The 21,025-nt window shown below is 38.1% G+C and overlaps 1 protein-coding gene across 1 annotated transcript in view; it reads right to left on the reverse strand.

Moving 5' to 3' along the window:
• The window catches only part of LOC126344273 (esterase FE4-like), a 98,623-nt gene that overhangs the window by 2,214 nt on the left and 75,384 nt on the right, over window positions 1–21,025 (reverse strand). Inside the window, exon 10 of the mRNA XM_050002007.1 lies at window positions 14,424–14,553. Coding sequence (XP_049857964.1) covers window positions 14,424–14,553 — 130 coding nt within the window. The remainder of the gene's footprint in view (window positions 1–14,423; window positions 14,554–21,025) is intronic.

Consider the following 21,025-nt stretch of genomic DNA (forward strand, 5'->3'; position numbering starts at 1 on the left):
AATGTGAAAGTAAAGTTTACTCGCTGGAGCTTATTAACTTTAAGAAAACCATTATTTAACAACACGCTTGTTACATTTCAAACAATATTGCAATGCAAGTCTCCATTGACCTTCACCTTCATCCATACATTTGGGCCAACATTGGCCAATATTTATGGTACAATGCCCAAACATTCAAGACAACTTTCATTTGAATTCTCATAGATCCACTGCAAACATGTATGATAGATAGGTTTCAGATGGTGCTTTTGCAATTTTGAGCAAGAATTACAATATTTCATCATTAAAAAAACAAAAAGAGGAAAGCATGTTGATGATCCATAACACTCCACATATTTCAACATCAATAAATTTTAAATAAACTATAAGATCACAGGCAAATCAAGAACTGTGTACACTACAACTTCAATGGGTATGGACCAATCCATTCTGACTTTGTGCTGGGTTTGTTACTTGTGATTTTTGTGATTCCTCAAAACAAGATTCCACAAATGTATTTCTGGTTGGCAAAGAACCAAAAATTCAAGAACTTGCATATTACTCCACAATTTCTGAGACATTGTGGTTTCAAGAATCCAGTGAATCAAAGCAATGTTGTTGACAATGTGGGGCACTACATTGATATTTGCCCCAACACCCCTTGTTGTCTGGTCAAAATAACAAGAAGCAATGAAGTCATACCAAATTGGGGCTAAAGTTGGCACAATGCTATTTCATTGACCTGCACATTGAAAAAGCTTTGTTGGTGACAACTTGTGCCCTAGCATTACAACTCAATAATTTATTTGGAATAATATTTCTTTAAGTAATAGTGATGGATAGTGGCTACTCACCATATAATGGAGAAGCTAAGTCGCAAATAGGCACAACAAAAGGACTGTCACACAATAACCTTTCAGCCAATAAGGCCTGTGTCAAAAATAGGCAAAACACACACACACACACACACACACACACACACACACACACACACACACACACACACACGCACGCACGACCACAGTCTCTGGCAGCTGAAGCCAGACTTGCAATATTGTTACATTCCATCATGGATTTTCCAATGTTAGATTCCTGTAAATTGCATACTTTGAGATATTAATAATTTTGAAATTTGTGATTTATAAAGCTCAATAAAATGAAATTACATTGGTAAGTTGAAAACACAGAATTCTCTGAGCTTTTGTGTAATTCACAAAATTCCCTGAGACACCTAATATTTCGAATAACAATGTAGTCCCCTGAGAATTACAGGTTTTCCAGAAGGATTGCCACCTTATGTAAGGTATAGAAGGTATTAATTAGTTAAGTAATCATCATTTACATTTTGAGATAGTACTTATGTTTTTTGTTTATGCTTGATGATGTGATATGTATTTATTGACCTCCACATATGGTGCACTGACAACTTTACAAGGGGCTGTGATACCCTTTGGTTCAGATATTCACTTATGTAGGCTATGGGCTACAATCCTAGTGTACAGGAGACACAAATGAAATTTTTCAGGTAGGCTGATTTGGCTCTCACTAATTATTTGAGATTTGGGTATGAGAGTCTCTCTTTATAAGTTGTATGCATATAATGCAAACCTTTATGTTGAAATTATTTGATTGGACAGATTAAAAATCTATCAGTGGTTATAAACTAACTGCACATATGAGTTGAGAGAATGAGGTGAGAGGAGGAGTTGCCATATATGTCAAAAGTTATCACTGTGTGGAAAGCTTAGATACAAAAGAGTTTTGTCTAGAGCAACATATAGAAGCATGTGCCTGTCAACTTAAACTGAAGGAGAGCTCTTTTATAATTGTAACAGTATATAGGTCCCCTTCAGGAAACTTTCATTTATTCCTGGAAAACTTGGATGCCTTGTTGTGCTATCTGTCAGATAGGAGAAAGCAAATTATTATTTGTGGGGACTTCAATGTTGATTCACTGAAAGAGTGTAATAGGAAGAATACCTGGAAGATTTGCTCGGTTCTTTCAATTTGACATCTGTCATTAATTTTCCTACTTGGGTAGTAAAGGACAGCAGCACATTGATAGATAACACTTTTATAGACCAAGATAGGTTTAAAAACATAAATTCTTGTCCTGTTGAGAATGGCCTTTCTGATCATGATGCTCAGCTAGTTATTGTATATGACATAGCTCCATTCAGTAGTTCAAAACTACCCTCCAAAGTTGTGCTTTCAATTAATGACTCAACAATTAGAAATTTCACAGAAAATCTTCAGCAGTTAGACTGGGATGAGGTGTACAAGGAACCTGATGTTGGTTTAAAATATAACTTATTTCATGATACACTTGTAAGAGAATTTGAAAACTGTTTCCCCAAGAAAGTTGTTAAATCTACTTATAAGAAACCATGCAGAAAACCTTGGCTTACTAAAGGAATAAAACTATCTTGTAACCACAAAAAGGAACTGTATCTAACAACAAGAAAGGGTAATGACCCAGAAACAGCCAAATATTATAAAAACTGCTGTGCTTCATTAAGAAAGGTTATTAAAAATTGCAGAAGCATGTGCATCATGTCTGAGATTAATACCTTTGATAACAAAATCAAAACAATTTGAAATATTATTACAAGGGAGACAGGGCAACCAAGAGTACAGGATGATGGCATCACCATCAAAGTGAGTGGAAACTTGATAAACAACAAGCCGGAAGTCAAAAACATTTTGAATAATTATTTTTTAAATGTTGTAGAGAAAATAGGATCTAAATGTTCATTAGAAGAAGCAAGGCAGTTAATGGAAGAGGACTTACCAACACCATTTGATACAATTGAAATTCCACCCAACTCTCCTTCTGAAATTAGGAAGAATAAAAGCTCACATGGAATTGATGGAATTTCCAGCAGAATAATAAAAGCTTGTTCCCAAGAAATGAGTGGGTTTCTTAGGTACATATGTAATAGCTCTCTGAAGAAGGGTATTTTTCCAGATAGACTGAAGTATGTCATTGTTAAACCACTGCACAAAAAAGTGGATATGTCTGATGTCAACAACTCTTCTGACCGCGTCATCCAAAATTCTTGAAAAAGTAATATATTGTAGAGTAGCTTCACACCTTTGTAAAAATAAGGTTTTAAAAAAATGTCAGTTTGGTTTCCAGAAGGGTTTTTCAATGGAAAATGCAATATATACTTTCATTAATGAAATGTTAAATGCTCTGAGTAACCGGTAGATACCCATTGGGATTTTTTGTGGTCTATCAAAGGCTTTTGATTGTGTAAATCATGGAATACTTCTAGATAAACTCAAGTACTGTGGTATGAATGGGACAGTGCTCAAATGGTTTAAATCATACCTAACTGGAAGAGTGCAGAAAGTTGAAATAAGCAGTTCACATAATATGCAAAAAACTGGTGCTTTCTCAAACTGGGGAACAATAAAGGATAGGGTGCCACAAGGTTCGGTCTTGGGTCCTTTGCTGTTCTTAATATATATTAATGACTTGCCATTCTACATTCATGAAGATGCAAAGCTGGTGCTTTTTGCCAATAACACAAGTATAGCTATCACATCAAACAGACAAGAATTAACTGGTGAAATTGTAAATGGTGTTTTTCAGAAAATCATTAAGTGGTTCTCTCCAAATGGGCTCTCATTAAACTTTCACAAAACACAGTATATACAGTTCCACACAGGAAATGGAATGACACCATTAATAAATATAGACTTCGATCAGAAATCGGTAGCTAAGGTAGAATATTCAAAATTTCTAGGTGTATGCATTTATGAGGGGTTGAACTGGAAAAAACACGCTGAGGATCTGCTGAAACGTTTGAGTTCAGCTACTTATGTTATTAGGGTCATTTCAAATTCTGGTGGTATACATCTCAGTAAATTAGCTTACCATGCCTATTTTCATTCTCTGCTTTCGTATGGCATCATATTCTGGGGTAACTCATCATTGAATAAAAGAGTGTTCATTGCACAAAAGTGTGTAATCAGATTAATTGCTGGAGCTCATCCAAGATCATCCTGCAGACACTTATTTAAAGAGCTAGGTATCTTCACTGTAGCCTCACAATACATGTATTCTCTTATGAAATTTGTTATTAACAATCCAATTAAATTCAGAAGTAATAGCAGTGTACATGGCTACAACACTAGGAGAAAGGACGATCTTCACTACTTAAGGTTAAATCTAACTTTGGCTCAGAAGAGGGTAAATTATGCTGCCACAAAAGTCTTTGGTCACTTACCTAATAGCATCACAAGTCTGCAAGATAGCCATATAGCATTTAAAAGGAAATTAAAAAGAATTTCTTAATGGCAACTCCTTCTACTCATTAGATGAGTTTTTGGATACAGTAAGTTGGTAATTTCCTCCCCCCCCCCTCCCCCCAAGGTTATTAAGTGCCATGTAATATGTTGTGTAATGTAATATCTTGTATATACACCTTTTATTAACCTGACACATTCCACATCATTACGAAGTGTCGTATTCGTGATCTATGGAACAAGTACTAATCTAATCTAATCTAGTCACCAAGCAGCAGCAGAACACACACATAAAAGACTGTTGTGACTGGCAAGCTTTTGGAGCCAGTGGGTCCTTCTTCAGGCATAAGGGTTGAAGGGGAAGGTAGAAGGGTGAAGGAAAACAACTGGAGAGGTCTAGGAAAAGGGGTAGATATGGGGAAAGCCTCCCAGAATCGCAAGTCAGGGAGACTTACTGTATGGGATGAGATGAAAAGACTGATTGTTGGGGACTGCATCAAATGAGATTTGAAAACCTGAGAGTTTAAAAGTGGAAGACAGGTAAGATGCAAGATTGAGATTACTACTAAAACATCATGCATGAGTTAATAAGAGTGAGAAGCTAAGTGCAGTTTTTGAATAGTCTCAGAGCTGTACTTGTGGGTAAGAGACTCAGTTTCTTTATCTCAAATGTTACCTTCCTTCCATTTGTTATTTGATGCTGCTGCAGTGTTGAGGTGTCTGTGACCTAAGTCTCTTGCTTTTTGCTGCCTGTCTTCCAGGAGCCCAGTGCTCTGTGGTGTCAGTATGGGCCAGAATCTGGTCTTCAATGAAGAAGGTTGTGTCTGCCAAAATGTAGGTTATTCCATTTTGCATGTATTTTAAAATGTTTGATGTTCTTCTCAGGTAGGCTGAGTATGTAAGGTGTCTCCATGTAAGTTGCATGTCACATGATGCAAAGGGCCAAACCTTTATGGTGAACAGTCTCAGGACAGATTAAGCTTATCTATTCTGGATATTTTAGAACCTTTGACTTTTAATTGAATCTAAATACATAAAACTGCAACCAGACACTTTTTAAATGATTATTTATTATTCTATGAACCAATTTTCAGACCTTTTCAGGTTCATCTTCAGATGGTTTTCTGGAAGTTACATCACTATTTCTAGCTAATGCTGGGTGCTGGCTCTGTGACAAGAAGATCGAACATTCTTTAATGTATTGCCATGACTATTGTTTGCCTGTCAATATGAATGCCAAATTTACTAAATTAAAGTGTGTCCCATCTTCTTGTCACGAAGCCAGCACCCAGCATTAAGCTAGAAATAGTGATGTAACTTCCAGAAAACCATCTGAAGATGAAACTGAAAAGGTCTGAAAACACTTTCATGGAATAATAAATAACTATTCAGAAAAGTGACTCATTGCAGTTTTTTGTATTTACAGTTGCAGTACAGTTCTTATGGACAGTAGACTATGTTTCTCTATCTCAAAGGTTGTCTTCCTTCCATTGGTTGTCTGTTGTTGATAGGGTGTCGAGGATTCCATGATATATGTATCTTGCTTTTTGCTGCCAGTCTTCTAGAAGTCCTGTGCTTTGTGTTGTTGATATCAGGCTGTTGGCTGTCATCCAATTTTGAACAAAGTAGCTTGCAACAACCAAGATGTAGGTTATTTCGGTTTGCATAAATTTTAAGATAGTGGTCTTTGGGTAGTGTCTTTGAATAGTGATCAAAATGTCCTTTGTCCTGGTTTCAAACCCTGCCACCACTTAAATTTTGCTTAAAAGTAATCAGAATTGGTGGCTGAAGATTTCCAGCGTAAGAAGTTACCCTCCTTCTGCCAACAATATCGCCAAAGAGGGTGGAATAATCAGCAATGATTAATGACATGACAATGTAGAAGGCAGTGGCAACTACTACATTAAAGACACAAAATGTTTATCCACAGGATATGGGGCCTATAATTGAAAAAGTGTCATGAGGATCCCTCCATTGGCAAAAGATTCTGGAATAGTCCCCCATTCAGACCTCCAGGTGGGGACCACCAAGGGGGAGGTGACCATGACAAAAAGATTGTATAGCCAATGAAAGGGCTAATAGCTAATGCATCTAACTCAGTGTCAGTTAGACTGTCAGTGAGAATGCACTGCTAGTTCCTGCTACTAATAGGGTGAGACACCGTTCGCTTGTTACATATTTTTATGAGCTTCAAACATGAGTGACTTATTTTCAGTTATCTGTGTAGTTACTAGTTAATTTTTGTAATTTCTTGCATGTTCAAGTGCTTAGTAGGCACAACCTTTTATTTCAATAACAGTGTAGCGTACAGTACCGCCGCTGCTATCGACCATTGTATCCACTCTAGAATTGTGCAGCCTTTTGTTGGTTTGGTTAGAACAGCTCAGTGTCAGTTAGACCATCAGCAAGAGCGCACCGCTAATTCCTGCTACTAATAAGGTGAGTTCACCATTTGATTGTTACATATTTTTACGAATTTCAAACAGGAGGAACTGCTGTAATGGATAGGAATTACGATTGTTGTGTACAGATGCGAACAGAGCTGGTGACCCTTCATTCACAGCTTCAAGCTGTGTTGGCTTCCATCACACAGCTTGAGGCTGCTGCCAAGGGGCGTCACTGTGGGGGATCTATTGAGGGGATACGAGGGACATCGAACACGTCCCGCATGTCCTACGATCGGTCCACTGCTGTGGCCTCCCCGGGTACTGCCTGCACTGAGGGTGACACCTCACCTGTGGTCTTGTGGGAGATCAATCTGAAGTCTGGAAGGCAGCAAAAAATTTTTGGAGGGGACAATTGTAGGCCCTCCCCAGTTCATTTGACAAACAGGTTTTGGGTGTTATCTGTAGCTGATGATGTCTCTGGACTGGATCAGTTGTCCACCCTCTTCCACAGGAAGCTTCTCGGCCTGCAAGGTCTGGGCATTAACAGAGGGTGGGTTTGCTAGTAGTTGGGAGCTCCAATGTTAGGTGTATAATGATTCCCCTTAGGACTTGGCTGCCAAGGAGGGGAAGGAAGCCAGTGTGCACTCCATCTGCATTCTGGGAGGGGGGAGTCATTCTGGATGTGGAAAGGGTGCTTCTGGATGGCATGAAGAGTACAGGGTGCAACTAACTGCAGGTGGTGACAGTACCAATGACATGTGTTGCTTTGGATCAGAGCAGATTCTGTCTGGTTTTGGATGGCTAGTGGAAATGGTAAAGACTGCCAGTCTTGCTTCCAAGATTAAGGCGGAGCTCAGCAACTGCAGCATCATCAATAGAACCGACTGTAGTCCTTTGGTGCAGAGCCAAGTGGAGGGTCTGAATCAGGCGGTTCTGTGACTGTGTAGGCTGCAGATTCCTTGACTGGTGGGCTTCTGGGTTCCGCTTAATAGGCCAGGAGTCCTATACACACAGGTGGTGGCTACACGGGTAGCGGGGGCTGTGTGGAAGAGACTTGGTGGTTTTTTAGGTTAGAGGGTCTCAGGGAACCACAGAAGGAGCGTCTGTCTAAAAGTGTGCAGGTAAAACACAGTAAGGTAGTTGTAGAAACGATCGGTATTGTAGTTGTAAATTGTCGTAGCTGTGTTGGGAAAGAACCAAAGCTCCAAGCCCTAATACAAAGCAATGAAGCTGAAATAGTTGTAGGTACAGAGAGCTGGCTAAAGCTGGAAATAAGTTCAGCTGATATTTTTTCAAACAATCTAACAGTGTTCAGAAAGGATAGATTAAATGCAGTTGGTGGTGGAGTATTTATTGCTGTCAGAGGTAGTTTGCCTTGTAGCAAAATTGCAGTAGACAGTTCATGTAAAATAGTATGGCTAGAGGTTATATCTGACAATCAGACTAAACTATTAATTGGTTCATTTTACTGACCACTCAACTCGGAAGACATAGTTCCTGAACAGTTTAGAGAAAACTTGAGTCTCATTTCAAATAAGTACCCCACTCATACAATTATAGTCAGTGGTGACTTCAATCTACCCTTGACATGCTGGAAAAATTATATGTTTAAAGCTGGCGGCAGGCATAAAAACATCATCCAAAATTGTACTGAATGCTTTCTCAGAAAACTATTTTGAACAATTAGTTCATGATCCCACTCAAAGCATAAATGGTTGCAAAAGCATACTTGACCTTTTAGCAACAAATAATCCTCGACAAATAGTGAGTGTTGTGACGAATATGGGGATTAGTGACCACAAGGCAGTTGCTGCTAGGCTGAATACCATAACACCTACAATCATCAAAAAGAAACACAAAGTATATCTATTTTAAAAAGCTGAAAAAAATACTCTTAACGCCTTTTTAAGAGACAGTCTTCACTTCTTCCAATTTCATCATGTAAGTGTAGAAAAGTTGTGGAATGTTTTCAAAGAGATAGTATCAACAGCAATTGAGATATATATACCACATAAATTAATCAGTGATGGTACTGATCACCCATGGTAAACAAAGTGAGTCAGATCGTTGTTGCAGAAGCAACGAAAAAAGCATGCCAAACTTAAAAGAACGCCAAATTCCCAAGATTGGCAAAGTTTTACAGAAGTTCGAAATATAGCACATACTTCAATGCGAGATGTTTTTAATAATTTCCACAACAAAATTCTGTCTTGTAATCTGGCAGAAACCCCAAAGAGATTCTGATCGTACATAAAACACACCAGTGGCAAGAAACAATCAATACCTTCACTGCCCGATAACAATGGTGAAGTCAGTGATGACAGTGCCACTAAAGCAGAGTTATTAAACATGGTTTTTCAAAACTCCTTCACCAAAGAAGATGAAGTAAATATTCCTGAATTCCAGTCATGAACAACTGCCAAGATGAGAAACATAGAAGTGGATATCCTCAGTGTAAGAAAGCAGCTTCAATCACTTAATAAAGACAAGGCCTCAGGTACAGATTGTATACCAGTCAGGTCCCTCTCAGAGTATGCTGATAAAATAGCTCCATATTTAGCAATTATATACAACCACTCGCTCACAGACAGATTTGTATGTAAAGACTGGAAAATTGCTAAAGTCACACCAATACCCAAAAAGGGAAGTAGGAGTAATCTGCTGCATTACAGTCCTATATCACTAATGTCAATTTGCAGTAGGGTTTTAGAACATTTACTGTATTTGAACATTGTGAAATACCTCAAAGAAAATGATTTATTGACATATAGTCAGCATGGATTCAAAAAATATTGTTCTTGTGAAACAGAACTAGATGTTTATACTCATGAAATATTAAGTGCTATTGACAGGGGACATCAAATTGATTCCATATTTTTAGATTTCCAGAAGGGTTTCAACACCATTCCTCACAAGTGTCTTCTAACCAAACTGCGTGCCTATGGAGTATCGCCTCAGCTGTGCAAGTGAATTCATGATTTTCTGTCAGAAAGGTCACAGTTCGTAGTAATAGATGGAACATCATTGAGTAAAACAGGAGTAATATCTGGCATTCCCAAGGAAGTGTTATAGGCCCTTTAATGTTCCTGATCTGTAGTAACAACATAGGAGACAATCTGAGTAGCTGTCTTAGATTGTTTGCAGATAAATGCTGTCATTTACCATCTTGTAAAGTCATCAGATGATCAAAATGAATTGAAAATGATTTAGATAAGATATCTGTATGGTGTGAAAAGTGGCAATTGACCCTGAATAAAGAAAAGTACATGAGTACTAAAAGAAATCCGCTAAATTTCAATTACATGATAAGTTACACAAATCTGAAGACTGCAAATTCAACTAAATACTTAGGGATTACAATTACAAATAACCTAAATTGGGATCACATAGATAATATTGTGGGTAGAGCAAACCAAAGATTGCAATTCACTGGCAGAACACTTAGAAGGTGCAACAGGTCTACCAAAGAGACTGCTTACACTATGCTTGTCTGCCCTGTTCTGGAGTATTTCTGTGCGGTGTGGGACCTACATCAGGTGGGACTGACAGATGACATTGAAAAAGTACAGAGAAGGGCAGCTTATTTTGTCTTATTGCAAAATAGGGGAGATAGTGTCACAGACATGATATGTGAATTGGAGTGGCAATCATTAAAACAAAGGCTTTTTCTCATGAAATTTCAGTCACTGCTCCGATTGCGAAAACATTCTGTTGGCACCCACCTACATAGGGAGAAATGATCATCATGATAAAATAAGAGAAATCAGGGCTCCCACAGAAAAATTTAAGTGCTCGTTTTTCCTGTGTGCCATTCGAGGATGGAATGGTAGAGAGACAGCATGAAGGTGGTTCGTTGAACCCTCTGGCACATTATTGTTAATAGCAGAGTAATCATGTAGGTGTAGATTTAGATGTTGATGTATATGTAGATGTGTTGACAAGAATAATATACAGAAGAATGGAAAAGAAAATTGAGGATGTGTTAGACGATGATCAGTTTGACTTTAGGAAAGGTAAAGTCACCGGAGAGAGGCATTTCTGACATTGTGGCTGGTAATGGAAACACAACTAAAGAAAAATCAAGACACATTCATAGGATTTATTGAACCAGAAAAAGCATTTAATAATGTCAAATGATGCAAGATGTTCAAGAGTCTGAGGAAAATAAGAGTAAGTTATAGGGAGAGGTGGGTAATATACAACATGTACAAGAGCTAAGAGGGAATAATAAGAGTGGAAGATCAAAACCGGGGTTCCCAGATTAAAAAGGGTGTAAAACAGGGATGTAGCCTTCCTCCCCTACTGTTCACTCTACACACTGAAGAAGCAATAATGGAAATAAAAGAAAGATTGAAGAATAGAATAGTAATTGAAGTTTAAAGGATATCAATGACAAGACTTGCTGATGGCAATGCTATCCTTGGTGGAAGTGAAGAAGAACTGCAGTACCTGTTGAATGGGATGAACACTCTAACGAGTCAGAGTATTAGTTGAGAGCAAATTGAAGAACAAGAAAAGTAATGAGAAGTAACAGAAATGAGATGAATGAGGAACTTAATACCAGAAATGTGGTCCAGGAGTAGAAGATTTCTCCTAATTAGGCAGGAAAATAACAGTGAATGCAGAAAGGAAGACATAAAAAATATACTAGTACTGGCAAATAGGGCATTCCTGACCAAGAGAAATCTAATAGTGTCTAACATATGCCTTGATTTGAGTAAGAAATTTCTGAGAATGTATGTATGGAGCACAGCATTGTATGTTAGTGAAAGCAGAACAGAAGCGAATCAAAGCATTTCAAATGAGTACTACAGACAGATGATGAAAATTATGTCACATGATAAGGTAAGAAATGAGAAGGCTCTAAACATAATTGGAGACAAAAAGAATATGTGGAAAACACTGACCAGAAGAAGGGACAGGATGACAGGGCATCTGTTAAGACATTAGGGAATAACATCCATGGTACTAGAGGGAGCTGCAGAGAGTAAAAACTGTAGAGGAAGGCAGAGACTAGGAATGCACCCAACAAATAATTGAGGACCTAAGTTGGAAGTGCTACTCTGAGATGAAGAGGTTGGCACAGGAGAGCAATTCATGGTGGGCCACTTCAAACCAGTCACATAGGCTGGTTCGGTTTCCTCTAATAGTTTGATATCTGAATATGTTAGGTGTTTCCATATAACGTCTATGTTATCTGATGCAAAGGGCCAAGCGTTTGTGATGAATAGTCTCAGGACAGTTTTTATGGATGGTAGACTCAGTTTCTTTATCTCAGAGGTTGTCTGCATCACACTTGCTACTCTGTATTCAGTGAACTTGGAAAATGTATTGCCTATCACTTGCTGTGTAATTCATAAGTATTTGTAGCTTTTGGGTCTTTTCAGTTCTTGTTTCCCAAGTACTAATCAAGCCTGACATTGCTTAACTTAGTTGACCTGATGTGAACCGGTGTTACCACTGTGATGAGGTCATTGGCACATTATCTGTCGAATCTCTTCATAATGTTGGTGGTAAAAATTATTTCCATTCACTTCTATAGGCCTGTCCAGAGTTTCACAGTTTGTAGCATTGCTTCTTTTGTTAACCTGTACAAGATATTGTTTGAGCAATCTGCTTTATGGAATTTGCCTTTTTCAGTTGTCTGCCAGACTTCATGTTCTGCTATCTGTTCCTTTTCAGTTAAGGAGATGGTTCTCTTGATTTGATAATGTGAGGTCTTCTTCTGGACCAGGTTTATCAAGCAGTTTTTCCATACTGTTATAGAGATAGTTGGAATCATCTCTGTTCTCCATGAATCCAGACATTTATAGGGCTTTGCTTCTGCTTCCTGTAGTAATTCTTCTTTTTTGATCTGAATTATTATTATTTCTTTTTTATCCAAGAGTGTGCTATATTGTGTTATTGTTCCATATTGCTGCATCTTGGATTTTTGAGTTTTTCTTGTCCTGCTCATTCAGTTTTTCCAGGACCAGTATCTTCTTATGTAGCATTCACTGTCAAACCAGTGTTTGCTTTTTTCTTTGTTGGTTGAGGGGATGATGACTACATCAAGAACTCAGTTAAGTTCCACAGTGCCGTATCAGTGTTGCTCCTTTCTAATATATCAACAAAAATAATCGATTTTCAGTTTTTGAAAACATAATGAATTTGGAGAGATTAAAAAATCTACTTACCAAGAGGGGGCAGGAGAACATGCACACATATAATGGTTAAGCCAGTGGTTCCTTCTTATGGTAGAAGGCTGAACGGGAAGGAAGAGTGATGAAGAGAAAGGACTGGTGAGGTTTAGGAAATTGGCAGAGTTTGGAATCATCCCCTATAACCCCAGGCCTTTTCTTTTTATTCCATTCAGTAAGTCTCACCTGACTCAGGATTCTGGGCAACTTTTCCAAACATTGGCAGTCATTTTTCTTCATCCCTCTTCCTTTCCCCCTCAAGCCTTCTGCCAGAAGAAGGAACCAATTGCTCTGAAAGCTTGCAAATTTAACCCTAATATGCGTGTGTTCTCCTGCTGCTGATTGGTGAATAGATTGTTTATCTATCCAGTTACATTATACTGCATATTTCTAAGTATTTCTTTAACCTTTTTTCCTGAGTGGTCCCCCGAAGCCATAATAAATTTGAGGAAAGGCATTATTCCAGCAAGCTATGTTTAAGTGTTTTCCTTACACTTCTAGTTTTGGGCACTGCTCATTGTCAAGTGCATCTAAAATATAGTAACACACCACTAAATCAAGAGAAAAGAACTAAAATATGAAAATCAAACGACTACATTGGTTGTATAGTTATACAAATATAGTAGTTACCTAAAGTAACAAATGTGAACGCATCATTGTTGTTTCTTTGAAAAAATTGTATGCCATGAATATGGTCATAATCTAAAGTATAAATTACACAACATGACAGTACTTCTGAATATGATAACAGTATTATGTTATTAAAATGTCACATCTGGCCAGAAGCACCAAGGAAACAAACCTTGTAATGTTTACTACTGTGGAAATGTGATGGGTTACTATCCTGAAATCAAACACTTCCACTATTTATTTCGATACAGATGTATATTTAAGTACAAGCATCTACACATATATATACAACAAGTCATATAAACAGATTTAATCATCTCAAACTTTTCACCGAAAGAATTTGTGAGCGGAGAGACAGTCCCTATTTGAGGGTCGATGTTTTATATTGACGCCACGATGCCACACAGTAATTCGCCCCCCCTCCCCCCTTGCCCCCCCCCCCCCCACACACAGTATGGAGTACTTATAATTAGTCCTGGGGGGAGGGGGGGATGTAACGTCTGCATCATATTCAAAGACGTTCTGGGGTCTGGAAGCAGGATGATTTTTACCTTCATGTTGTCCAACCTTCATGGGTTGATGGCCAGATCAAGAAGAAGCTGATGGCCTAATGTGGAGAAGAACCGATGTATGGAGACACGATTCGAATCTCACCGAGTGAAGAGATGAAGGCGTGTACAACGGCAGGGTCACAATGTTAACACTGTAGTACCTCAGCTTGCAGATGATCATCGTATATGCAATAGATTATGAATGATGTGAAATGCCGTACATATATAGAAATGAAGAGGAAGGTAGACATATGAGGCAGTTGACAGATTGCTGCAAATTAGCCTCAGGATTGAATACCAAAGAGAGAGAGTATGTGAACACAAGCTGTTAACAGATACTTTTATCACATGGAATTGTCTTTTCAACACAGAGCTGATATTAGATCACAACTGATGATATGGATTTGGGAATGTGAAGCTGCATCTTCTTTGTATTAACTTACCCATATCTAGCAAAATTTGTCCACATCTGTATCAACCTGCTCCTCGTAATAGCTCCTTCAGACCCTGGTTGCAGATTCTCACCTCCTCCCCAATGGAACATGTAGTTGGCTTCATTACCGTGGCCAGCACCTTTAAGTCGTACAAGAAAACAAATAGTATAAAATCATATGCAGTTCCATTTCTTAAGTATATTTTGTTCAGGAAGTAATTTAAGATATTGTAACTTCATAGTGAATGTATTTGTAGTTTATGCTCCAATAGTGTCAGAATGTGAGAGATACAAATAATTCATAAATAATAATATTTATAGGAAATATAAAATTGTCTTTGTTCAAATGTTTCTTGAATGAAAGATACTGCATATACTTACACAGTTTAAATATTATTCCAAAATAAACTATTCAAAACAAACATAAAATTTCAAGTTTCCATAAGCTACAATTAAATTCAATTTGAGTTGTGTACATCTGTGTAAATGCAGTAAATGAAGCAGGCAAAAAGGAATACAAACGTCTCAAAAATGAGATCGACAGGAAGTGCAAAATGGCTAAACAGGGATGGCTAGAGGACAAATGTAAGGATGTAGAAGCTTATCTCACTAGGGGTAAGATAGATACTGCCTACAGGGAAATTAAAGAGACCTTTGGAGAGAAGAGAACCACGTGTATGAATATCAAGAGCTCAGATGGCAACCCAGTTCTAAGCAAAGAAGGGAAGGCAGAAAGGTGGAAGGAGTATATAGAAGGTTTATACAAGGGCGATGTACTTGAGGACAATATTATGGAAATAGAAGAGGATGTAGATGAAGACGAAATGGGAGATACGATACTGCGTGAAGAGTTTGACAGAGCACTGAAAGACCTGAGTCGAAACAAGGCCCCTGGAGTAGACAACATTCCATTAGAACTACTGACGGCCTTGGGAGAGCCAGTCATGACAAAACTCTACCAGCTGGTGAGCAAGATGTATGAGACAGGCGAAATACCCTCAGACTTCAAGAAGAATATAATAATTCCAATCCCAAAGAAAGCAGGTGCTGACAGATGTGAAAATTACCGAACTATCAGTTTAATAAGCCACAGCTGCAAAATACTAACACGAATTCTTTACAGACGAATGGAAAAACTGGTAGATGCAGACCTCGGGGAGGATCAGTTTGGATTCCGTCGAAATGTTGGAACACGTGAGGCAATACTGACCTTACGACTTATCTTAGAAGAAAGATTAAGAAAAGGCAAACCTACGTTTCTAGCATTTGTAGACTTAGAGAAAGCTTTTGACAATGTTGACTGGAATACTCTTTTTCAAATTCTAAAGGTGGCAGGGGTAAAATACAGGGAGCGAAAGGCTATTTATAATTTGTACAGAAACCAGATGGCAGTAATAAGAGTCGAGGGGCATGAAAGGGAAGCAGTGGTTGGGAAAGGAGTGAGACAGGGTTGTAGCCTCTCCCCGATGTTATTCAATCTGTATATTGAGCAAGCAGTAAAGGAAACAAAAGAAAAATTTGGAGTAGGTATTAAAATTCATGGAGACGAAGTAAAAACTTTGAGGTTCGCCGATGACATTGTAATTCTGTCAGAGACGGCAAAGGACTTGGAAGAGCAGTTGAACGGAATGGACAGTGTCTTGAAAGGAGGATGTAAGATGAACATTAACAAAAGCAAAACGAGGATAATGGAATGTAGTCAAATTAAATCGGGTGATGCTGAGGGAATTAGATTAGGAAATGAGACACTTAAAGTAGTAAAGGAGTTTTGCTATTTAGGAAGTAAAATAACTGATGATGGTCGAAGTAGAGAGGATATAAAATGTAGACTGGCAATGGCAAGGAAAGCGTTTTTGAAGAAGAGAAATTTGTTAACATCGAATATAGATTTATGTATCAGGAAGTCGTTTCTGAAAGTATTTGTTTGGAGTGTAGCCATGTATGGAAGTGAAACATGGACGATTACTAGTTTGGACAAGAAGAGAATAGAAGCTTTCGAAATGTGGTGCTACAGAAGAATACTGAAGATAAGGTGGATAGATCACGTAACTAATGAGGAGGTATTGAATAGGATTGGGGAGAAGAGAAGTTTGTGGCACAGCTTGACTAGAGGAAGGGATCGGTTGGTAGGACATGTTTTGAGGCATCAAGGGATCACAAATTTAGCATTGGAGGGCAGCGTGGAGGGTAAAAATCGTAGAGGGAGACCGAGAGATGAGTACACTAAGCAGATTCAGAAGGATGTAGGTTGCAGTAGGTACTGGGAGATGAAGCAGCTTGCACAGGATAGAGTAGCATGGAGAGCTGCATCAAACCAGTCTCAGGACTGAAGACAACAACAACAACAACATCTGTGGGTCTGTGTTCTAAATGGCAACTAATTGTGAAAAAAATTGCTGTGAATTATTGCTCTTCTGTAAACATTAATACTGTAACATTTCATTACATACCAGAACATTATCAAGAAAACCTACATGTAGATGTGTCAGAGCATTATCAGAAATATTATTTTATCAGTTCATTTCTTCAGTATACATGATAAAATCAGACTCTCACTCAGGACACACAACATGTGTAATGTATACTGCTTACACATCACTCAAACTATTGCAATGTAATGATGCATGCCACACAAAAATAACTGGAATGTATCCATTACCACTACAGTCACCACTACTAGCACCATCCCCCTGGTGGTTCTGTTAATATATGGTGGACAACATATGAAACTGTGGAATACATCAGAATGCATAATACTATGTTTATCAGGGCCAACATGACTTTATTACAAATATATGTATACTTGAAACAAACACACCTCATGCACACATGACTGCCAGCTCTGGCAGCTCAGCCCAGAATGTCGGCTCAAGATGCCAGAGTTGGTGGTCACGTGCATGTAAGGTGTGCTTGCTTATATTTCTGAACATTTAAAGCAATTTTGTCTTTTTTTAAATCCTCTTTTCAGCAACCACAGTTACACAAGTAATTTAGCCAGTGCACCATCTTTTGTTACTGTATAAAAGTGTTGTTTATACTGCACATGTTTAATATCATTTCAAGCATCTTCAGTAGTCACTGTAACAATGTGGTTTTCTGTACAAATCTTTTCTCCAAGATCATAAACAGTTCTCATGTTTTAAATTACTACTATTAACAATACGAAATTTCAATTATTTATTTAAAACACAAGAAATGTTTACAGTACTGGCAAACAAATTTGTAAGGAAAAATACAACATAACAACAACCACTGAAAATGTTTTTAAACAAATAAAACACATATGATCTAAATAAGACTTTTATTACAGTTACAAAAGATGGTGAGTAACACACATTACTCATATTTACAGCAAGCTGCCAATTTTTGCATCACTCTGAAATCCTGTCAATGGTAGTTCTGTGAAACACTTCTACCACACTGCATTTAAATGGGTGTGCCCTGCAATTTCTTCCAACTACTGGGAACAGATTTTTGTTCAAGTGCTCTCTATATTTTATGTAGGATACGATAGAGATTCCATCATTCCCTCAGGCCTTGCACAATTTTAGTGATTTCTGCTGTATTTCAGTGCCATTACATCTTCATAGTGGTGCCAGAATTATTTCCCTTTGTTAAGGGGTGTTTGAAAATAAGATACCATTTCTCATTTTTATTTGTTATCCTCTGTTTATGTTCCTGTGCCATTCATGAATGTTTAGACACTAACTTTGGTGCCAGTGAGTGCTTAAACAAGTGATTAGAATGTCTCTTAATTTTGAGAGAGATCTTTCAATGAGATTCTGCTAAGTGAGTGCTTAAACAAGTGATTAGAATGTCTCTTAATTTTGAGAGAGATCTTTCAATGAGATTCTGCTAAGGTAATCATTTACTATTCACAGAAATTCAAAAGAAAACTGCAATAGAATTATTATTACCAGTTGCTTCTAGAATTTGTATGATTATCCACATTCAAGAATAGAAGATGCATGTTAGTTGTTGCCGCGCGGGATTAACCGAGCGGTCTAGGGCGCTGCAGTCATGAACTGTGTGGCTGGTCCCAGCAGAGGTTCCAGTCCTCATTCGGGCATGGATGTGTGTGTTTGTCCTTAGGATAATTTAGGTTAAGTAGTGTGTAAGCTTAGGGACTGATGACCTTAGCAGTTAAGTCCCATCAGATTTCACACACTTTTGAACTTTTTTTTTTTGTTAGTTGTTTGCAAGTAGCTGTGGTCGTTGTAAAAATGCCTCTACTATTACAGATGTAGGGAGCTGCTACTCATTGTTAAATATTAATACTAAATATAAGTACTGAAGTACCAGCTATGGTAACAATTTTTTCATGTTGTATTTAGGCAGTATACATGCAACTGATATCTGGGCGCTGATGACTGCGCAGTTGAGTGCCCCACAAACCAAACATCACAACTAATATCTTAATGTACAGTGATAGTATAATACAGTTTTATTTTTCGGATTTATTGGTGTTTTTCTCTATGCTGAGATGAAGATGAAGAAAACTCTTGAAGAGAACTGCTCCATCATGGATAATCCCACACATGGTCTTTTATTGCATTATACTTAGGGATGACAACCAACAAGCCGTCTGTCTGCATGAAAGGCCACCAACAATCTGTTGCTGAACATGCAATGACTGCTTCACAGCCTGTGCCATATGCATCCTTCTTATCAACACCAGCTTTTCTGAATTGCGCATGTGGGAACTTTCCCTGCAATACATCCTATGTTCCTGTAACACTCCTGCCCTCAACCTTTGTTAGTCACTGTCCTCATCCATCCAGCTCCCTCCCTGTTCTTATTCAAGCACTACACAGCTGTCATTTCACTGCCACACCAAGTCTTTTAATTTCTTTTTATTTCTCTCCTTCCACTACTGACGCCCCTCTCCCCTCCGCACCTTCTCTTCTGCTCTCTGTGTAAACTGCAACACTTCACTCTCCACCACTCCCACCGTACTATCCCTCTCCCTCCTCACCCCAGCCTCCTCCTTACCCACACCCAGTTGCCACTCCCATCATGCACTGTTCTCAGTGTGGTTTCAGTTAACTGAGACTAAAGACATGGGTGCAAGTTGCGTTTGCATGTGTGTGTGTGTGTGTGTGTGTGTGTGTGTGTGTGTGTGTGTGTGTGTGCCTACTGCTAACAAAGTCCATTATGGCTGAAAGCTATACTTGTGTGAATTTTTTTGTTGTGCTTATCTCCACTTTCCCTCTCTTGTATTGTTACATTCCATCCTGGATTTTCCATTGTTTAATTTTGATAATATTTAGACAATTGTGTGGAAAATGATATGCTTGTGCAATGTAAAATTAGTCAATACAGCATATGCATGATTTTTATCATATCTGCATAGCAATAAACAGATTGCATCAGTTCCAGATCCATCACATAACGAAAGGTAATGTTTCATAATATTTGTCACGGACTTCTACACTGGGTCCTGAACAGATGGTAATAATTAAACTTGGATGAGACTGAGTAAACAAACATTAATACTTCTGAAATGGTAACTTCAGAAATGGTAACAATGGAAATGTTGACAGGGATGTTAAAAGAAAATGCACTGAAGCCATCATTTTTTATGACATATATATCAACAACCTAGGCACTGGTATCAAGTCTAGTAAAAGATTGTTTGCAGTTGAACCTAGGATTATCTCAGAATAAGTCTATTAGGTGATTATGGAATCCATCAGGAAGAATTTGATACACTGATCAAAGATGGGTTGCAATTTTTAACAAGAGCCAGTTGGTTACCTTCTGGTCCACAAGATCAAGGGCAAAAATTATGTTGAGGTTACTTATTAAGTAAAATTATTTTAAATCTCTACATGTTTGACAACAAACTCCACTACTACCATTATTAAAAGGAGGAGTCTCCATGCCAAACAAAGATCAACTCAAAGTGATGAGGCTTTTGAAGGCCTGCTCAGGGAAGAGAATCAAGAAGCACGCATCTCCTTGATTAGGCTCATCATGAGCATTGCAATTACACATGCAGCTCATACCAGTCTTGTCTGACCTCAGATCTTCAGAGTATCCATAAACAGCAATCAGATTTATCCATTTAAATCACGAGTTTGATATTGGTGCCATTTGCTTAAAAGGTGGCCTGAAATAGTTTTCATCAGAAATTTGGAAGAAAATTTGTGGATTAGTTGCTATGTGCTGATGGATTACATGATTTCCACTTATTGTAAGCTGTGAATTTAGAAATGTACATAAAAATTTAATGAGGTCTAGTAGAACTAGTAGAACTAAATTACAATGTATAGCATTATTATTTAGGAATTAACCATGGCGTCAACCCTAAGCCGTCCTACAGAGATCTTCCTCTAGCACCAAGAGCATTCAGTAACGCCATATAATCTTTTTCATTATCTTCTTCTTCTTCTTCTTCTTCTCTCTCTCTCTCTCTCTCTCTCTCTCTCTCTCTCTCTCTCTCTCTCTCTCTCTCTGTACTTTGTGTGTGTGTGTGTGTGTGTGTGTGTGTGTGTGTGTGTGTGTGTGTGTGTGTAAGGCTTGGCTGCACAGCTGTTTCACAATAGATAAATACCAGTACCCATTAATTTCCTTTGTTGTTATATACATTATCATGTTAAGATCACACAC

Source organism: Schistocerca gregaria, chromosome 1 (assembly GCF_023897955.1).
Source record: "Schistocerca gregaria isolate iqSchGreg1 chromosome 1, iqSchGreg1.2, whole genome shotgun sequence".
Taxonomy (NCBI): Eukaryota; Metazoa; Arthropoda; class Insecta; order Orthoptera; family Acrididae; genus Schistocerca; species Schistocerca gregaria.